The sequence below is a fragment of the Pseudophryne corroboree genome, chromosome 8, assembly GCF_028390025.1.
Source record: "Pseudophryne corroboree isolate aPseCor3 chromosome 8, aPseCor3.hap2, whole genome shotgun sequence".
Lineage (NCBI taxonomy): Eukaryota > Metazoa > Chordata > Amphibia > Anura > Myobatrachidae > Pseudophryne > Pseudophryne corroboree.
The window spans coordinates 29,028,455-29,046,736 of NC_086451.1; the positions used below are offsets into that span (position 1 = coordinate 29,028,455).

At 48.2% G+C, this 18,282-nt stretch overlaps 1 protein-coding gene across 2 annotated transcripts in view; it reads left to right on the forward strand.

Annotated features, from left to right (window-relative positions):
* Positions 1–18,282, forward strand: part of NDOR1 (NADPH dependent diflavin oxidoreductase 1) — a 36,092-nt gene that overhangs the window by 4,427 nt on the left and 13,383 nt on the right. For both annotated transcript variants that reach the window (XM_063936153.1, XM_063936154.1), the window contains exons 3-9: positions 1,705–1,782; positions 2,460–2,557; positions 4,317–4,415; positions 4,641–4,742; positions 6,269–6,469; positions 14,397–14,518; positions 14,645–14,865. In XM_063936153.1, the coding sequence (XP_063792223.1) occupies positions 1,705–1,782; positions 2,460–2,557; positions 4,317–4,415; positions 4,641–4,742; positions 6,269–6,469; positions 14,397–14,518; positions 14,645–14,865 (921 nt within the window). The remainder of the gene's footprint in view (positions 1–1,704; positions 1,783–2,459; positions 2,558–4,316; positions 4,416–4,640; positions 4,743–6,268; positions 6,470–14,396; positions 14,519–14,644; positions 14,866–18,282) is intronic.

Below are 18,282 nucleotides of genomic sequence, written 5' to 3' on the forward strand. Positions count from 1 at the left end.
CTGGAGATGATAAATAGTGTTCATTCTAGCACCCTACACCTTTCAAAACATGTGCAGTTCCTCTTTCCTGCCTGGGGTGTCACTGTCTGCTCTGGTGGTTCTCAGCACACTCTGGTCTGTATTTCAGTGCTGAGATACAGACCAGAGTGTTCTGAGAAGTACCAGAGCAGAGAGCGACACCACAGGCAGGAAAGAGGAACTGCATGGATTTTAAAAGGTGCAGGGTGCTAGAAAGAACACTAAAAAAAATAGGTGATTCCTGTCTGTCCTCTTAAAGAGTCTAAAATGTACATACCGTATATACTCGAGTACAAGTCGACCCGAATATAAGCCGAGGCACCTAATTTTACCACAAAAACCTGGGAAAACTTATTGACTCGAGTATAAGCCTAGGGTGGGAAATGCAGCTCTAGCCGTACACAGCCCTCATACTGCCAGATATGCCCCCACAGTGCCAGATATGCCCTCATAGTGCCAGATATGCCCTCACAGTGCCAGATACGCCCCCACAGTGCCAGATACGCCCCCACAGTGCCAGATACGCCCCCACAGTGCCAGATACACCCTCATAGTGCCAGATACACCCTCATAGTGCCAGATATGCCACCACAGTGCCACATATGCCCCCCCCCCCCCCCCCCCCGAGTGCGAAATATGCTCCCCCAGTGCCAGGTACAACTTACCCTCCGCTACTCCCGCGCTGTTTTGTTAAGGAGGGACTCGGAGGGCACAGTGCGCGCCTCTCTTGTGTCCCCCCTGCATCTCCGGCGGCGGGTCAGTTAAATGAAGTGCCGGTTCGTGAGCCAATCAGAGCTCACTAGCGGGTACTTCATTTAATAGACCTGCCGCCGGAGACACATGAGGGACACAGGAGAGGCGCGCACTGTGCCCTCCGTGTCCCTCCTTCCCACTGTCTTGAGTATAAGCCGAGGGGGCTTTTTCAGCACAAAAAAAAGTGCTGAAAAAGTCGGCTTATACTCGAGTATATACGGTACATGGAATTTGATCAGATAAAAGATTACTGATTATGTTATGACTAGTAACCAACCCATCAAAATGATGGAACAACATAAAAGTAATGTCCGCGCCATCGGCTGTACGCGCCCGAACGACACAACACCTGAACGACACAACACCTGAACTGCTCCATCGGACGCCATCTAGTGGCCGCCGGAGGGCAAAGCACTTGAATCTCCTCCCCAGAGAGGTGAGGAGCAACGTTAGTATTTTATTATATAGGATGAACGAAATCTTGTGTAAGTAATGTTGCTTGCATTTCTGGGCCGCCCAAAAACTGTGTAGTGGGGCGAAAAGCACTTAATAGGTGTATTATAAGACATCTAATAAAATGAGAAAAGGTATCTTATTACAGTATACAGTACATATATTTTGTGGTTTTAAAAACACTGCCAACATCCAGTAAGGTCATTGGTAGACACTTGTGAAAATTGGAACACCGTAGAAAGGTTTTGTAGCCCATGGCAACCAGTTGTGTTCTTTCACTTTAAACACTAGAACATTAGAACATTGGAACATTGCAGTTAGTCTCTGCTTGCTGTGGATTGCACCTCCATTTTCCTGTAGACCAAAAAGTCATGACTGTTCCTGTCCAGCTTTGTCACTCTCCAGGATCTTATCTGTTTTCGCTGACGCATAGTTACTTCTAGAGCACTGGATTGTGATACTTGTTTTATTGTTCTATAGGCAAATCTCATTCATGAGCCGCTCGTTATATTTGTCTGCGCAACCACAGGACAAGGAGACCCCCCAGATAACATGAAAGTAAGTGTGGTCTCATTTTATTCACCATTTCATTGTGCTTTAATGGCGTCTACTCGCTGTGTTGCCTAGATTGTAAAGATAATCTATAGGAAGCTCCAATGCTTTGATCATGGAATTGTTTTTGAACAAAACAAATGGGAGTACCGATGTTCTTAATTGATCTGTATAAGGTTCCTTAAAGGACTATTAAACCTGGAGAATTTCATGCAAGTCAAAAATCTCAAACTGTCAAGCACGGCTTGTCAGTGAGCCTATTGTAAAGCACCATGGAGCAGATGTATTAACCTGGAGAAGGCATAAGGAAGTGATAAACAAGTGATATGTGCAAGGTGGTAAAGGCACCAGCCAATCAGCTCCAATATGTAAATTAACAGTTAGATCTGATTGGCTGGTGCCTTTATCACCTTGCACATATCACTGGTTTATCACTTCCTTATGCCTTCTCCAGGTTAATACATCTGCCCCCATGTTCTCAGTGTATATAAGTATGGTATGCATGCAGAGATTTTTGCACTTCCAGTATTCCCAGATCCCATTGGAGGCTTATGAAATTATGGTGACACTCCGGGTAGATCTAGGCCTCTAGCATTGTAATCGCTATGTAGCCTGTCATGACCATCCAGTGATCACCGTCTCTTCTTCTTCCCTGTCACCTCTCCGGAATGATCTCCTTCCAGAATTTCTGGCGGTTCATCTTTCGCAGAAACTTGCCCCACAATTCCCTGTGCCGGATGGATTACGCCGTTCTAGGACTTGGGGATTCTTCCTATACAAAGTAAGATGCTAGCTAAAACTACTGAGCCTGGCGGTGGGTATTTGTAACTGGCTGTCTTCTACGTAGCTATAGATCGAGCCATCAGCGGGGGCGGAGTCAGGGCATGGGACAATGGGGTTACCTACAGTGGGTGTGGCCCAATCTCTTTGTGTTAGTTGCCAAGTCTAGCAGCAACATAACATATCGTGTAGCACAAATGACATCTTGGCAGGAAAGAAAACCCACAAGATTTTGAAGAGATATTTGTGTCATATTTAATTTTGATGTTGAAGTTTTTTTGTGATGTTTTAGTTTGATAAAGGAAATGGCTGAGGAAGAGTGAAACTCTGTACACAGCTGACTTACAGCTTTAATTGCTTTAGCGTAACCCCACCATAGTCCCACATACCCCCGACATAGAATATATAGCGAGGGTCCCTGTCTAGCTGACCTGTCCATCCATAGCATTTTAAAAGAGCTCTGTTAAAGATCTATGCGCCAATAGGACCACTGCAATCCGGCTCCCTGATTCGCAGTGCCTCCTGTGTTGAGACGGACAGACCCCTATTTGTTATATTATGGGGGCTCACATGTTGTATAAGGGAGGCTTCCCTGGGAAATGAGTTTTCTTCTTCTGCAGTAGGGGGACACCTATCAGTAAGTGGGTTTCACTCTCTAGTAGCCAGGGCACTAAAATAAAAGACGACCCTTCCTCTCTGCATTTTAGTGCCCTTCATAAGAGTGCAGTGTCCCCACATTTTGTTAATTTGGTTTTATCTTAATAGGGGTATTTTCATTCCTTGGCACCTGTCCGTAGATTGAGCAGGAAGTGAAACTGTCCCATTTATATATGACAGCTGGGCACTCTTGTGCCCCCCACTCCCAGCAAGGACTGTCCCCAGCCACAGCTGTGGCTGAAGTGCAGGTGGGGAATATTTGCGTCAGTAATCGCTGCAGAATTCCTCATAACCCGTCCCAATCACTGCAGTAAGGCCTGAGGATCACTCGCTGGAACATAGTTTGTCAGCAGGCCCTTGCACTAGGCTGGAGCATTCTCAAGCCATGATGGGTCCAAGTGACCAATCAGCAGTGTTCCTCCTTGGCTGAGGAGCAGCCTACGGTCCAGCCCGTACAGGGAACACAGGAGTTTGGCCCCTCAGCAGCTGACTCTCTACTGCCCACCTGCATCAGAGAATGACTTTATCCTTATGTTTCCTAATGCACTGCTCCGTGTTAGAGTCGGGTGAGCAGTAGTATTGAGGGGCTTCGTTGTACAGGTATGTTGACCCAAACGCTGACCCTTTCCTCTTTTGTTGCAATGTGAATCACTGAATTTAAATTCTGTGGTTCTTTGGGGTTTGAGGCTTTTAGAATAAATTAGACTTTCTAGTGAGAGTACTTCATCTAAATGAGCAATACGGACGTCTCTCTATTACATCTCATTGGATGATCTGATGTCTCGCTATTACACCTGATTGGACGATACTGACATCTCAACATTACACCTTATTGGACAATCTGATGTCTCACTATTACACCTGATTGGACAATCTGATGTCTCACTATTACACCTGATTGGACAATCTGATGTCTCACTGTTACACCTGATTGAACAATCTGATGTGTCACTATTACACCTGATTGGACTATCTGATGTCTCCTTTACACCTGATTGGATAACCTGACATCCCCTTATTACACCTGATTGGATGATACCTGCCTTTGTATTCCAGTATCCAAAATTCCCTTCCTAACTCAACTTTTATATTTGTTACAACAGATTTAATTTCATTGCCAAGAAACTTCACAAGCGTTTCCTACAGCTCGGTGCCAGCCCTGTTCTGTCTCCGGCCCTGGGCGACGACCAGCACGATCTAGGGTAATTATCGGCCTGGGTTTTACGTGTTTCCTTTGTCGTCCTGGAGGGCTCAAGTCCAATAAACAATACATTATTATAACTATTGTGATAACAGGTCCTAGATACTGTAGTTGTTGTACAAACTGCTCCACTATAAGGCTAGTCAGTGACTGAGCACAGTTCCTAATTGTTACCGATACTTAGTAGTCTGTGGGACCTAATGTTCTGTGTTTCCTCTCTCTATAGCCCAGATGCTGTAGTGGATCCGTGGTTGACAGATCTGTGGAGTAAGGTCCTCTCCTTATATCCCCTGCCTCCTGGTTGCAACATCATTGGCGATGATGTCTTGTGAGTACCAAATGGGGAAGGGAATAATTACAGTGTCACTATGCTTTTCAGCCATGTATTTATACAATCAGATCACGTTGATATTTTAATGCTCTGCTCTACGCATTGGCCACAGTTGTATCCGGAGAGCAGCTTTGTCTCAAGTCATATGGAAAACAATGTAACATGATACCTTTCGTTTTCATAAAAAGACATGGCTGAAAAGCACAGAGGTGAGCTAGGAAAGTAATGCGGCGTATTTAGTAAATGGTTCTGGCACGTACAATTACAAATGTGTCACGTGAAGATAGAAAACCATTAAAATGGAAATATGTCTTGAAATAGGGAGAATAAGGCTGTTATGTGGTTTCGTATTTAGGGACAAAATTATATTTCAAGGCTATTTGTCTTATATGTTAATAATGTGTTTAATAATCATGAGAAGATTTATTTTATAAGCCGCAGCGGTTTTATTATGACTTGTGTATGATATTTGTACAGACTTCAGACGGCCTCAAGGATTATATATATAATAGATGAGGTACCAGGCTGAGGCATTCTGCAGTGGGGAAATTCGAGGAATAACTTCTTTGCCTAAATAGTAGTGGATACATGGATGAGCTTTCCAAAGAGGCGTTAGAGGCTAATACTGTAGGGGGTATTTACATATGCTTGGAATAGGCAGAAATGTGGAATAAATGTAGGAATTATGTGGAAAGACTAGATGGGTCATGAGGTTCTATGGGGGTCATTCCGAGTTGTTCGCTAGCTGCATTCGTTTGTTGTGCAGCGATGAGGCAAAAAAATGGCACTTCTGCGCATGCGCGACGTACTATTACAACAAACAATGTATTTTCACACAGAGTCTAGCGAAGCTTTTCAGTCGCACTGCCGACCGCAGAGTGATTTACATGAAGTGGGCGTTTCTGGGTGTCAACTGACCGTTTTCAGGGAGTGTTCGAAAAAACGCAGGCGTGCCAGGAAAACGCAGGCGTGGCTGGGCGAACGCAGGGCGTGTTTGTGACGTCAAAACAGGAACTGAACAGTCTGACGTGATCGCAAGCGCTGAGTAGGTATTGAGCTACTCAGAAACTACACAAAATAATTTTGTAGCCGCTCTGTGATCCTTTCGTTCGCACTTCTGCTAAGCTAAAATACACTCCCAGTGGGCGGCGGCATAGCGTTTGCACGGCTGCTAAAAACTGCTAGCGAGCGAACAACTCTGAATGACCCCCAATGTCTCTTAGTTTTACTGTGATACTCTGTATTACCACGTAGACGTGAGTTTAAGGGTCTATTCACTAAGCCTTGGATGGAGTTAAAGTTGCTGGAGATAAAGTACCAGCCAATCAGCTCCTAACTGTCATGTCACAGGCTGTGTTTGAAAAATGACAGTTAGGAGCTGATTGGCTGGTACTTTATCTCCATCCAAGGCTTAGTAAATAGACACCTAAATCCTGGGTGATATTAATCAGATGTGTCCATTCCTAAAGCTGCCTGCCTTCAGTGTGTGTAAATTAGAAAATATGCTTAAATTCGATTTGCAGGTTACCCCCAAAGTTTACTTTCCGCTACCTGAACAAAGAGGCGGCATCATGCGACGATGTGGATAGAGATGGCATCGGGGAGACGCCCACGGAACTGCACCCATTCCATGCCCCGCTGGTGTCCAACCAGCGCGTGACGTCGGAGGACCACTTCCAAGACGTGCGTCTAATCGAGTTCGACATCGCCGGGTCTGGCGTTCAGTGAGTCCCCGCCAACAGTATTGTGAAAGTGTTACAGTCACCTGCACGTTTTCTTAGTCAATAGTCATGAGAATGCTGCTTAATATTTCACTGCCGCCAGTCACCCAAATGGCTGATTCCGCTGCATGTAGGTGACACATTTAAAAAAAAAAAAAAAAAATAGCATCAATCTTTTATTTTTTTTATTTTTTTAGTGCAGCTTTCAGAATAACATGTAAATGTTTTACAATGTTGTATTTGTAATACAAACAATTTGTAAAAAAAATGAATTCAAGTTTCATGTTGTACATAGGGGGTCATTCCGAGTTGATCGCTCGCTAGCAGCCGTGCAAACACTATGCCACCGCCCACTGGGGAGTGTATTTTAGCTTAGCAGAAGTGCGAATGCTTGTGCAGCCTTTGTGCAGTTTCAGAGTAGCTCTGAACCGACTCAGCGCTTGCGATCACTTCAGCCTATTCCTGTCCAGATCTGACGTCATACACCCGCCCAGTGAACGCCCAGCCACGCCTGCGTTTTTCCAAACACTCCCTGAAAACGGTCAGTTGACACCCAGAAATGCCCCCTTCCTGTCAGTCTTCTTGCGGCCGTCAGCGCGAAGAAAAACTTTGCTACAACCTGTGCACAACCACAACGGGCTTTGTACCCGTACGTCACGCGTGCACATTGCGGGCCATACGCATGCACATAAATGCCATTTCTCTAACGTCCTAAGTGGATGCTGGGGACTCCGTAAGGACCATGGGGAATAGCGGCTCCGCAGGAGACTGGGCACATCTAAAGAAAGCTTTAGGACTAACTGGTGTGCACTGGCTCCTCCCCCTATGACCCTCCTCCAAGCCTCAGTTAGATTTCTGTGCCCGAACGAGAAGGGTGCACACTAGGGGCTCTCCTGAGCTTCTTAGTGAAAGTTTTAGTTTAGGTTTGTTATTTTCAGTGAGACCTGCTGGCAACAGGCTCACTGCATCGAGGGACTAAGGGGAGAAGAAGCGAACTCACCTGCGTGCAGAGTGGATTGGGCTTCTTGGCTACTGGACATTAGCTCCAGAGGGACGATCACAGGTCCAGCCTGGATGGGTCCCGGAGCCGCGCCGCCGGCCCCCTTACAGAGCCAGAAGAGCGAAGAGGTCCGGAAAAATCGGCGGCAGAAGACGTTCCTGTCTTCAATAAGGTAGCGCACAGCACTGCAGCTGTGCGCCATTGCTCTCAGCACACTTCATACTCCGGTCACTGAGGGTGCAGGGCGCTGGGGGGGGCGCCCTGAGACGCAATAAAACATGATAAAAATACCTTACATGGCAAAAAATACATCACATATAGCTCCTGGGCTATATGGATGCATTTAACCCCTGCCAGAATATACAGAAAAACGGGAGATAAGGCCGCCGAAAAGGGGGCGGAGCCTATCTCCTCAGCACACTGGCGCCATTTTCCCTCACAGCTCAGTTGGAGGGAAGCTCCCTGGCTCTTCCCTGCAGTCACTACACTACAGAAAGGGTTAAAAAAAGAGAGGGGGGCACTAATTAGGCGCAGTATTAAAACATACAGCAGCTATAAGGGGAAAAACACTTATATAAGGTTATCCCTGTATATATATATATATAGCGCTCTGGTGTGTGCTGGCATACTCTCCCTCTGTCTCCCCAAAGGGCTAGTGGGGTCCTGTCCTCTATCAGAGCATTCCCTGTGTGTGTGCTGTGTGTCGGTACGTTTGTGTCGACATGTATGAGGAGAAAAATGATGTGGAGACGGAGCAGAGTGTCTGTAACAGTGATGTCACCACCTAGGGGGTCGACACCTGAGTGGATGTACTGTTGAAAATTACGTGACAGTGTCAGCTCTGTATAAAAAAACAGTGGTTGACATGAGACAGCCGGCTACTCAGCTTGTGCCTGTCCAGACGTCTCATAGGCCGTCAGGGGCTCTAAAGCGCCCATTACCTCAGATGGCAGATACAGACGCCGACACGGATACTGACTCCTGTGTCAACGGTGAAGAGACAACCGTGATTTCCAGTAGGGCCACACGTTACATGATTGAGACAATGGAAAATGTTTTATACATTTCTGATAATACGAGTACCACCAAAAAGGGGTATTATGTTCGGTGAGGGAAAAACTACCTGTAGTTTTCCTGAATCTGAGAAATAAAATGAGGTGTGTGATGATGCGTGGGTTTCCCCCCGATAACAATTGATAATTTCTTAAAAAGTATTGGTGTATACCCTTTCCCGCCAGAGGGTAGGGTGCGTTGGGAAACACCCCCTAGGGGGGATAAGGCGCTCACACGCTTGTAAGAACAAGAGCTCTACCCTCTCATGAGATGGCCGCCCTTAAGGATCCTGCTGATAGAAAGCAGGAGGGTATCCAAAAATGTATTCACACACATACTGGTGTTATACTGCGACCAGCAATCGCCTCAGCATGGAGGTGCAGTGCTGGGTTGGCATGGTCGGATTCCCTGACTGGAAATATTGATATCCTAGATAAGGATAGTATATTATTGCCTATAGAGCATTTAAAAGATGCATTTCTATATATGCATGATGCACAGCGGAATATTTGCCGACTGGCATCAAGTATAACTGCGTTGTCCAATTCTACCAGTAAAATGGTCAGGTGATGCGGATTCCAAACGGCATTTGGAAGTATTGCCTTTGAAAAGGGACATTTGGGGTCGGTCTTTTAGACCTGGTGGCCACGGCAACAACTGGGAAATCCACGTTTGTACCCCAGGTCGCCTCTCAAAATAAGACGCCGTATTATCAGGCGCAGTCCTTTGTTGGCAAGCGGACAAAAGGTTCCTCTTTTCTGCTCGTGACAGAGGGAGAGGAAAAAGGCTGAAGAGATTAGCCAGTTCCCAGGAACAGAAACCCTTTCCCGCCTCTGCCAAGCCCTCAGTATGACGCTAGGGCCTTACAAGCTCAGGCACGGTGGGGGCCCGTTCTCAATGAATTTCAGTGCGCAGTGGGCTCACTCGCAAGTAGACCCCTGGATCCTTCAGGTAATATCTCAAGGGTACATATTGGAATTCGAGACGTCTCCCCCTCGCCGTTTCCAAAAGTCGGCTTTACCGACGTCTCCCTCTGACAGGGAGGCAGTTTTGGAAGCCATTCACAAGCTGTATTTTCAGCAGGTGATAATCAAGGTACCCCTCCTGCAACAGGGAACGGGGTATTATTCCACACTATTGTGGTACCGAAGCCAGACGGCTCGGTGAGACCGATTCTAAATCTAAAATCTTTGAACACTTACATACAGAGGTTCAAATTCAAGATTGAGTCACTCAGAGCAGTGATTACGAACCTGGAAGAAGGGGACTACATGATGTCTCGGGACATCAAGGATGCTTACCTTCATGTCAAAATTTACCCTTCTCACCAAGGGTACCTCAGGTTATGGTACAGAACTGTCACTATCAGTTCAGACGCTGCCGTAGGGATGGTCCACGGCACCCCGGGTCTTTACCAAGGTAATGGCCGAAATGATATCCCTTCGAAGGAAGGGAATTTTAGTTATCCCTTACTTGGACGATTCCCTGATAAGGGTAAGATCCAGGGAACAGTTGGAAGTCGGTGTAGCACTATCTCAGGTAGTGTTGCGGCAGCACGATTGGATTCTCAATATTCCAAAATCGCAGCTGGTTCCGACGACTTGTCTTCTGTTTCCTAGGGATGTTCCTGGACACAGTCCAGAAAAAAGGTGTTTCTCCCGGAAGAGAAAGCCAGGGAGTTATCCGAGCTAGTCAGGAACCTCCTAAAACCGAACCAAGTCTCAGTGCATCAATGCACAAGGGTTCTGGGTAAAAATGGTGGCTTCCTACGAAGCAATCCCATTCGTTAGATTCCACGCAAGAACTTCCCAGTGGAACCTACTGGACAAATGGTCCGGGTCGCATTTTCAGATGCATCAGCGGATAACCCTGTCACCAAGGACAAGGGTATCCATCCTGTGGTGGTTGCAGAGTGCTCATCTTCTAGAGGGCCGCAGATTCGGCATTCAGGACTGGGTCCTGGTGACCACGGATGCCAGCCTGCGAGGCTGGGGAGCAGTCACACAGGGAAGGAATATCCAGGGCTTAGGGTCAAGCCTGGATACATCACTTCACATAAATATCCTGAAGCTAAGGGCCATTTACAATGCTCTAAGCTTAGCAAGACCTCTGCTTCAAGGTCAGCCGGTGTTGATCCAGTCGGACAACATCATGGCAGTCACCCACGTAAACAGACAGGGTGGCACAAGAAGCAGGAGGGCAATGGCAGAAGCTGCAGGGATTCTTCGCTGGGCGGAAAATCATGTGATAGCACTGTCAACAGTATTCATTCCGGGAGTGGACAACTGGGAAGCAGACTTCCTCAGCACGACCTCCACCCGGGAGATTGGGGACTTCACCCAGAAGTCGTCCACATGATTAAAAAACTCGACAGGTATTGCGCCAGGTCAAGAGACCCTCAGGCAATAGTTGTAGACGCTCTGGTAACACCGTGGGTGTACCAGTCAGTGTATGTGTTCCCTCCTCTGCCTCTCATACCCAAGGTACTGAGATTGATAAGATGGAGAGGAGAAAGCACTATACTCGTGGCTCCGGATTGGCCAAGAAGGACTTGGTAACCGGAACTTCAAGAGATGCTCACGGAGGATCCGTGGCCTCTACCTCTAAGAAGGGACCTGCTCCAGCAAGGACCCTGTCTGTTCCAAGACTTACCGCGGCTGCGTTTGACGGCATGCCGGTTGAACACCGGATCCTGAAGGAAAAAAGGCATTCCGGATGAAGTCATCCATATCCTGATCTAAAGCCAGGAAGGATGTAACCGCAAAAACATTATCACCGCAATTGGCGAAAATATGTTGCGTAGTGCGAGGCCAGTAAGGCCCGACGGAGGAAATTCAACTGGGTCGATTCCTACATTTCCTGCAAACAGGAGTGTCTATGGGCCTGAAATTGGGGTCCATTAAGGTTCAGATTTCGGCCCTGTCAATTTTCTTCCAAAAAAGAACTAGCTTCAGTCCCTGAAGTTTAGACGTTTGTAAAAGGGGTACTGCATATACAGCCTCCTTTTGTGCCTCCAGTGGCAATTTGGGATCTCAATGTAGTTTCGGTTCCAAAAGTCACATTGGTTTGAACCACTTAAATCTGTGGAGTTAAAATATCTCACATGGAAAGTGGTAATGCTGTTGGCCCTGGCCTGGGCCAGGCGCGTGTCAGAATTGGCGGCTTTATCCTGTAAAATCCCTTATCTGATTTTCCATTCGGACAGGGCGGAATTGAGGACTCGTCCTCAGTTTCTCCCTAAGGTGGTTCCAGCGTTTTCACCTGAACCAACCTATTGTGGTGCCTGCGGCTACTAGGGACTTGGAGGACTCCAAGTTGCTAGACGTTGTCAGGGCCCTGAAACTATATGTTTCCAGGAGGGCTGGAGTCAGGAAATCTGACTCGCTGTTTATCCTGTATGCACCCAACAAGCTGGGTGCTCCTGCTTCTAAGCAGACTATTGCTCGTTGGATTTGTAGTACAATTCAGCTTGCACATTCTGTGGCAGGCCTGCCACAGCTAAAATCTGTAAAAGCCCGTTCCACAAGGAAAGTGGGCTCATCTTGGGCGGCTGCCCGAGGGGTCTCGGCTTTACAACTTTGCCGAGCAGCTACTTGGTCAGGGGCAAACACGTTTGCTAAATTCTACAAATTTGATACCCTGGCTGAGGAGGACCTGGAGTTCTCTCATTCGGTGCTGCAGAGTCATCCGCACTCTCCCGCCCGTTTGGGAGCTTTGGTATAATCCCCATGGTCCTTACGGAGTCCCCAGCATCCACTTAGGACGTTAGAGAAAATAAGAATTTACTTACCGATAATTCTATTTCTCATAGTCCGTAGTGGATGCTGGGCGCCCATCCCAAGTGCGGATTGTCTGCAATACTTGTACATAGTTATTGTTACAAAAATCGGGTTATTATTGTTGGGAGCCATCTTTTCAGAGGCTCCTCTGTTATCATACTGTTAACTGGGTTCAGATCACAAGTTATACGGTGTGATTGGTGTGGCTGGTATGAGTCTTACCCGGGATTCAAAATCCTTCCTTATTGTGTACGCTCGTCCGGGCACAGTATCCTAACTGAGGCTTGGAGGAGGGTCATAGGGGGAGGAGCCAGTGCACACCAGTTAGTCCTAAAGCTTTCTTTAGATGTGCCCAGTCTCCTGCAGAGCCGCTATTCCCCATGGTCCTTACGGATCCACTACGGACTATGAGAAATAGAATTATCGGTAAGTAAATTCTTATTTTTTTCACCTGATCGCTGCGAAAATCGGCAGCGAGCAATCAACTCGGAATGACCCCCATAGTTGTTTTTTAACTGTAGCGAGACCTCGTCATGGCCTTCTGTGACAACAGTGACACCTGCAGGTGGAAAATATATAGGCAGCACTGGAATGTCGCATCTTCTCAGTCTCTGGTTTAGATACTAAAACCTGGCGCTTTTGATCGTGAATATGCTCAAAATATAAAAGGGCAATAAAAAAGTAAAATCATTTCCCTATTAGATTTTGGGCATAAACATGATCAAAAACGCCATTTTTTTTTAAACCAATGCTTAGAGCTAAATTTATCATGCAGCGATATTCAAAGGTGGGTTTAGTGTTGAATATAATAATTACCCCTGTAAATACAGCCATGCGTACCAAATGTTACCCCATTTTTTCTCGCTTTGTTTTTATCTCTACAACTCCTAACTGGAAACCGCATAGTCCCTATAAAGCGCCTTCTACAGCGTACTATGAGATATTGCCAGTATAGTCGCAGTGCCCCGTCACATCTGTGGTGCCTGATAATGATCCAATTGAATTTGGCGGTAAGTATGTTTGCAGGACAAGTGTGGTGATCTTTATTCTACACTAACCGGTTCCAGGGATCTGCAAGAGATCTGGCCGCCCCACCCGTGTGCGGATCAGCTGGATCCTCCTCCACCATGGCCATCTTTGCGCTTTGGTTGATTGGTCACGGATCCTGTCCTACCACCCCTTTGGGCAAAACGGTTGGATCAGCCCGCAGGTGGGCGATGTTTGGATGTGCGTGTCACTACGGAGGCTTGCACAAATGTCGGAGCAGATTGCCCAGTTAGAAGAAGGAGCAGCTGAACCGATGATCAGCAGATGCGATTCGTCGACTCCTGTGCAGCGGCTTTGACTGCATGAAACATTGTGTGCAAAAGGTTTTCAGATCTTGTTTAAACGGGATATAATGTGAAATTCCAATTCAGCTACACAGGCATTTGACTTTCACTAGACAGTACATTCCTGCATACAAGATCCGCATGTGGTTTGTTTTCAGGTTGAAAGGCAATAGCAAAATATTGGGGGTAATTCCGATCTGATCGTAGCAACAAATTTGTTAGCTAATGGAGAAAAACCATGTTGCACTGCGGGTGGGGCAGATGTAACATGTGCAGAGAGAGTTAGATTTGGGTGGGTTATAGTGTTTCTGTGCATGGTAAATACTGGCTGCTTTATTTTTACACTGCAATTTAGATTTCAGTTTGGGCACACCACACCCAAATCTAACTGTCTCTGCACATGTTACATCTGCCCCACCTGTCCACGTGTCGGCCCTGTTGTAACTGGTAAATAATGGTTCAGTCTTCACTGAACTGTGCACAATTTCTCTGCCATAAAGTTTACAGCCGTGACATTTGGCTATGGCTGTACCAGATGATAGTTTATACCAGGGTTGTGGAACCTGTGGCTCTCCAGCTGTTGTTGAACTACACATCCCAGCATGCCCTGCTACAGTTTTGCTTTTTGGCCATGCTAAAACTATTGCAAGGCATGCTGGGATGTGTAGTTCAACAACAGTTGTAGGGCCAAAGGTTCACCATCCCTGCTTTATACAAAGAAATATATATTATAGCTGCGACATGTATTTATCTCTCTCTCCGCACAGGTTCTCTCCTGGAGATGTGGTGATGATCCAGCCTCAGAATTCCCCCCAGGACGTGCAGCAGTTCTGTTCCCTCCTCCGGCTCAGCCCAGACACAGTGTTCGTCCTGGAGCCCCGAGACTCGGGTAAGTGCTAGCTCCTCTGATCCGGGGAGATGATAATGCCACTGGGCGGCCAATGCGCCCCTGCTAGAGAGACCTGGGCAGCGCCACATCTGTGATATCACAATTTCTACCATTGACCTATTCCAGGCACGCCAGTCCCCCCACAGCTACCTCAGCCCTGCACGATGCAGCACCTGGTGGAGAGATACCTGGATATTCACAGTGTTCCCCGCCGCTCGTTCTTCTACTTCCTCTCCTTCTTCTCTCAAGATGAGCAGGAGAGCGAGAAGCTGAAGGAATTTTGCTCCGCTGCCGGTCAGGACGAGCTTTATTCTTACTGCAACCGGCCCCGGCGGACCACCCTGGAGGTGCGTGTCATGCGGTCTCAGCACACGTCAGATTAGGACTGTATGAATTCACCACATCGCCACTTCCAATGTTGTGGTTTATTTTTATTATTGGATGATATTTTATTCACAGTACTTTTATATAACCAAATCCACTCTGTGTCCTGGTCTGGGTGTGTTACACCCACCTAATTGCTGTGGCCCTTACTCTCAGACCACACCTCCAAAGCTGTGTCCCATCAGTGTGATTATGAGTGGGTGGGACCCATGCTCTCAGACCACACCTCCCAAGCTTAGTGTTCCATCAGTGTGATTATGAGTGGGTGGGACCCATGCACTCAGACCACACCTCCCAAGCTTAGTGTCCTATCAGTGTGATAGGAGTGGGTGGGACCCATGCACTCAGACCACACCTCCCAAGCTGAGTGTCCCATCAGTGTGATTATGAGTGGGTGGGACCTATGCTCTCAGACCACACCTTCCAAGCTGAGTGTCCCATCAGTGTTATTATGAGTGGGTGGGACCCATGCTCTCAGACCACACCTCCCAAGCTGAGTGTCCTATCAGTGTGATTATGAGTGGGTGGGACCCATCCTCTCAGACCACACCTCCCAAGCTGAGTGTCCTATCAGTGTGATAGGAGTGGGTGGGACCCATGCACTCAGACCACACCTCCCAAGCTGAGTGTCCCATCAGTGTGATATGAATGGGTGGGACCCATGCGCTCAGACCACACCTCCCAAGCTGAATGTCCCATCAGTGTGATTATGAGTGGGTGGGACCCATGCGCTCAGACCACACCTCCCAAGCTGAGTGTCCCATCAGTGTGATTATGAGTGGGTGGGACCCATGCTCTCAGACCACACCTCCCAATCTGAGTGTTCCATCAGTGTGATTATGAGTGGGTGGGACCCATGCTCTCAGACCACACCTCCCAAGCTTAGTGTCCTATCAGTGTGATAGGAGTGGGTGGGACCCATGCACTCAGACCACACCTCCCAAGCTGAGTGTCCCATCAGTGTGATATGAGTGGGTGGGACCCATGCGCTCAGACCACACCTCTCAAGCTGAGTGTCCGATCAGTGTGATTATGAGTGGGTGGGACCCATGCACTCAGACCACACCTCCCAAGCTGAGTGTCCAATCAGTGTGATTATGAGTGGGTGGGACCCATGCTCTCAGACCACACCTCCTAAACTGAGTGTCCCATCAGTGTGATATGAGTGGGTGGGACCCATGCTCTCAGACCACACCTCCTAAACTGAGTGTCCCATCAGTGTGATATGAGTGGGTGGGACCCATGCTCTCAGACCACACCTCTTAAGCTGAGTGTCCCATCAGTGTGATTATGAGTGGGTGGGACCCATGCGCTCAGACCACACCTCCCAAGCTGAGTTTCATATCAGTGTGATTATGAGTGGGTGGGACCCATGCGCTCAGACCACACCTCCCAAGCTGAGTTTCATATCAGTGTGATATGAGTGGGTGGGACCCATGCTCTCAGACCACACCTCCCAAGCTGAGTGTCCCATCAGTGTGACATGAGTGGGTGGGACCCATGCACTCAGACCACACCTCCAAAGCTGAGTGTCCTATCAGTGTGATTATGAGTGGGTGGGACCCATGCTCTAAGACCACACCTCCCAAGCTGAGTGTCCTATCAGTGTGATTATGAGTGGGTGGGACCCATGCTCTCAGACCACACCACCCAAGCTGAGTGTCCCATCAGTGTGATTATGAGTGGGTGGGACCCATGCTCTCAGACCACACCTCCCAAGCTGAGTGTCCTATCAGTGTGATTATGAGTGGGTGGGACCATCCTCTCAGACCACACCTCCCAAGCTGAGTGTCCTATCAGTGTGATAGGAGTGGGTGGGACCCATGCACTCAGACCACACCTCCCAAGCTGAGTGTCCCATCAGTGTGATATGAATGGGTGGGACCCATGCGCTCAGACCACACCTCCCAAGCTGAATGTCCCATCAGTGTGATTATGAGTGGGTGGGACCCATGCTCTAAGACCACACCTCCCAAGCTGAGTGTCCCATCAGTGTGATTATGAGTGGGTGGGACCCATGCTCTCAGACCACACCTCCCAAGCTTAGTGTCCTATCAGTGTGATTATGAGTGGGTGGGACCCAAGCTCTTAGACCACACCTCCCAAGCTGAGTGTCCTATCAGTGTGATATGAGTGGGTGGGTCCCATGCTCTCAGACCACACCTCCCAAGCTCAGTGTCCACTCAGTGTGATTATGAGTGGGTGGGACCCATGTGTTCAGCCCACACCTCCCAAGCTGACCAATCCATCAGTGTGATATGAGTGGGTGCGACCCATGCGCTCAGACCACACCTCCCAAGCTGAGTGTCCCATCAGTGTGATTATGAGTGGGTGGGACCCATGCTCTCAGACCACACCACCCAAGCTGAGTGTCCCATCATTGTGATTATGAGTGGGTGGGACCCATGCGCTGAAACCACACCTCCCAAGCTGAGTATCCTATCAGTGTGATTATGAGTGGGTGGGACCCATGCACTCAGACCACACCTCCCAAGCTGAGTGTCCCATCAGTGTGATTATGAGTGGGTGGGACCCATGCTCTCAGACCACACCTCCCAAGCTTAGTGTCCTATCAGTGTGATTATGAGTGGGTGGGACCCAAGCTCTTAGACCACACCTCCCAAGCTGAGTGTCCTATCAGTGTGATATGAGTGGGTGGGTCCCATGCTCTCAGACCACACCTCCCAAGCTCAGTGTCCACTCAGTGTGATTATGAGTGGGTGGGACCCATGTGTTCAGCCCACACCTCCCAAGCTGACCAATCCATCAGTGTGATATGAGTGGGTGCGACCCATGCGCTCAGACCACACCTCCCAAGCTGAGTGTCCCATCAGTGTGATTATGAGTGGGTGGGACCCATGCTCTCAGACCACACCACCCAAGCTGAGTGTCCTATCAGTGTGATTATGAGTGGGTGGGACCATCCTCTCAGACCACACCTCCCAAGCTGAGTATCCTATCAGTGTGATAGGAGTGGGTGGGACCCATGCACTCAGACCACACCTCCCAAGCTGAGTGTCCCATCAGTGTGATTATGAGTGGGTGGGACCCATGCTTTAAGACCACACTTCCAAAGCTGAGTGTCCTATCAGTGTGATTATGAGTGGGTGGGACCCAAGCTCTCAGACCACACCTCCCAAGCTGACCGATCCATCAGTGGGATACGAGAAGTGTGTCTAAAACAATTTTTCTCTGACGTCCTAGTGGATGCTGGGAACTCCGTAAGGACCATGGGGATTAGCGGCTCCGCAGGAGACTTGGCACAAAAGTAAAGCTTTAGGACTACCTGGTGTGCACTGGCTCCTCCCCCTATGACCCTCCTCCAAGCCTCAGTTACATTTTTGTGCCCGGCCGAGAAGGGTGCACACTAGGGGCTCTCC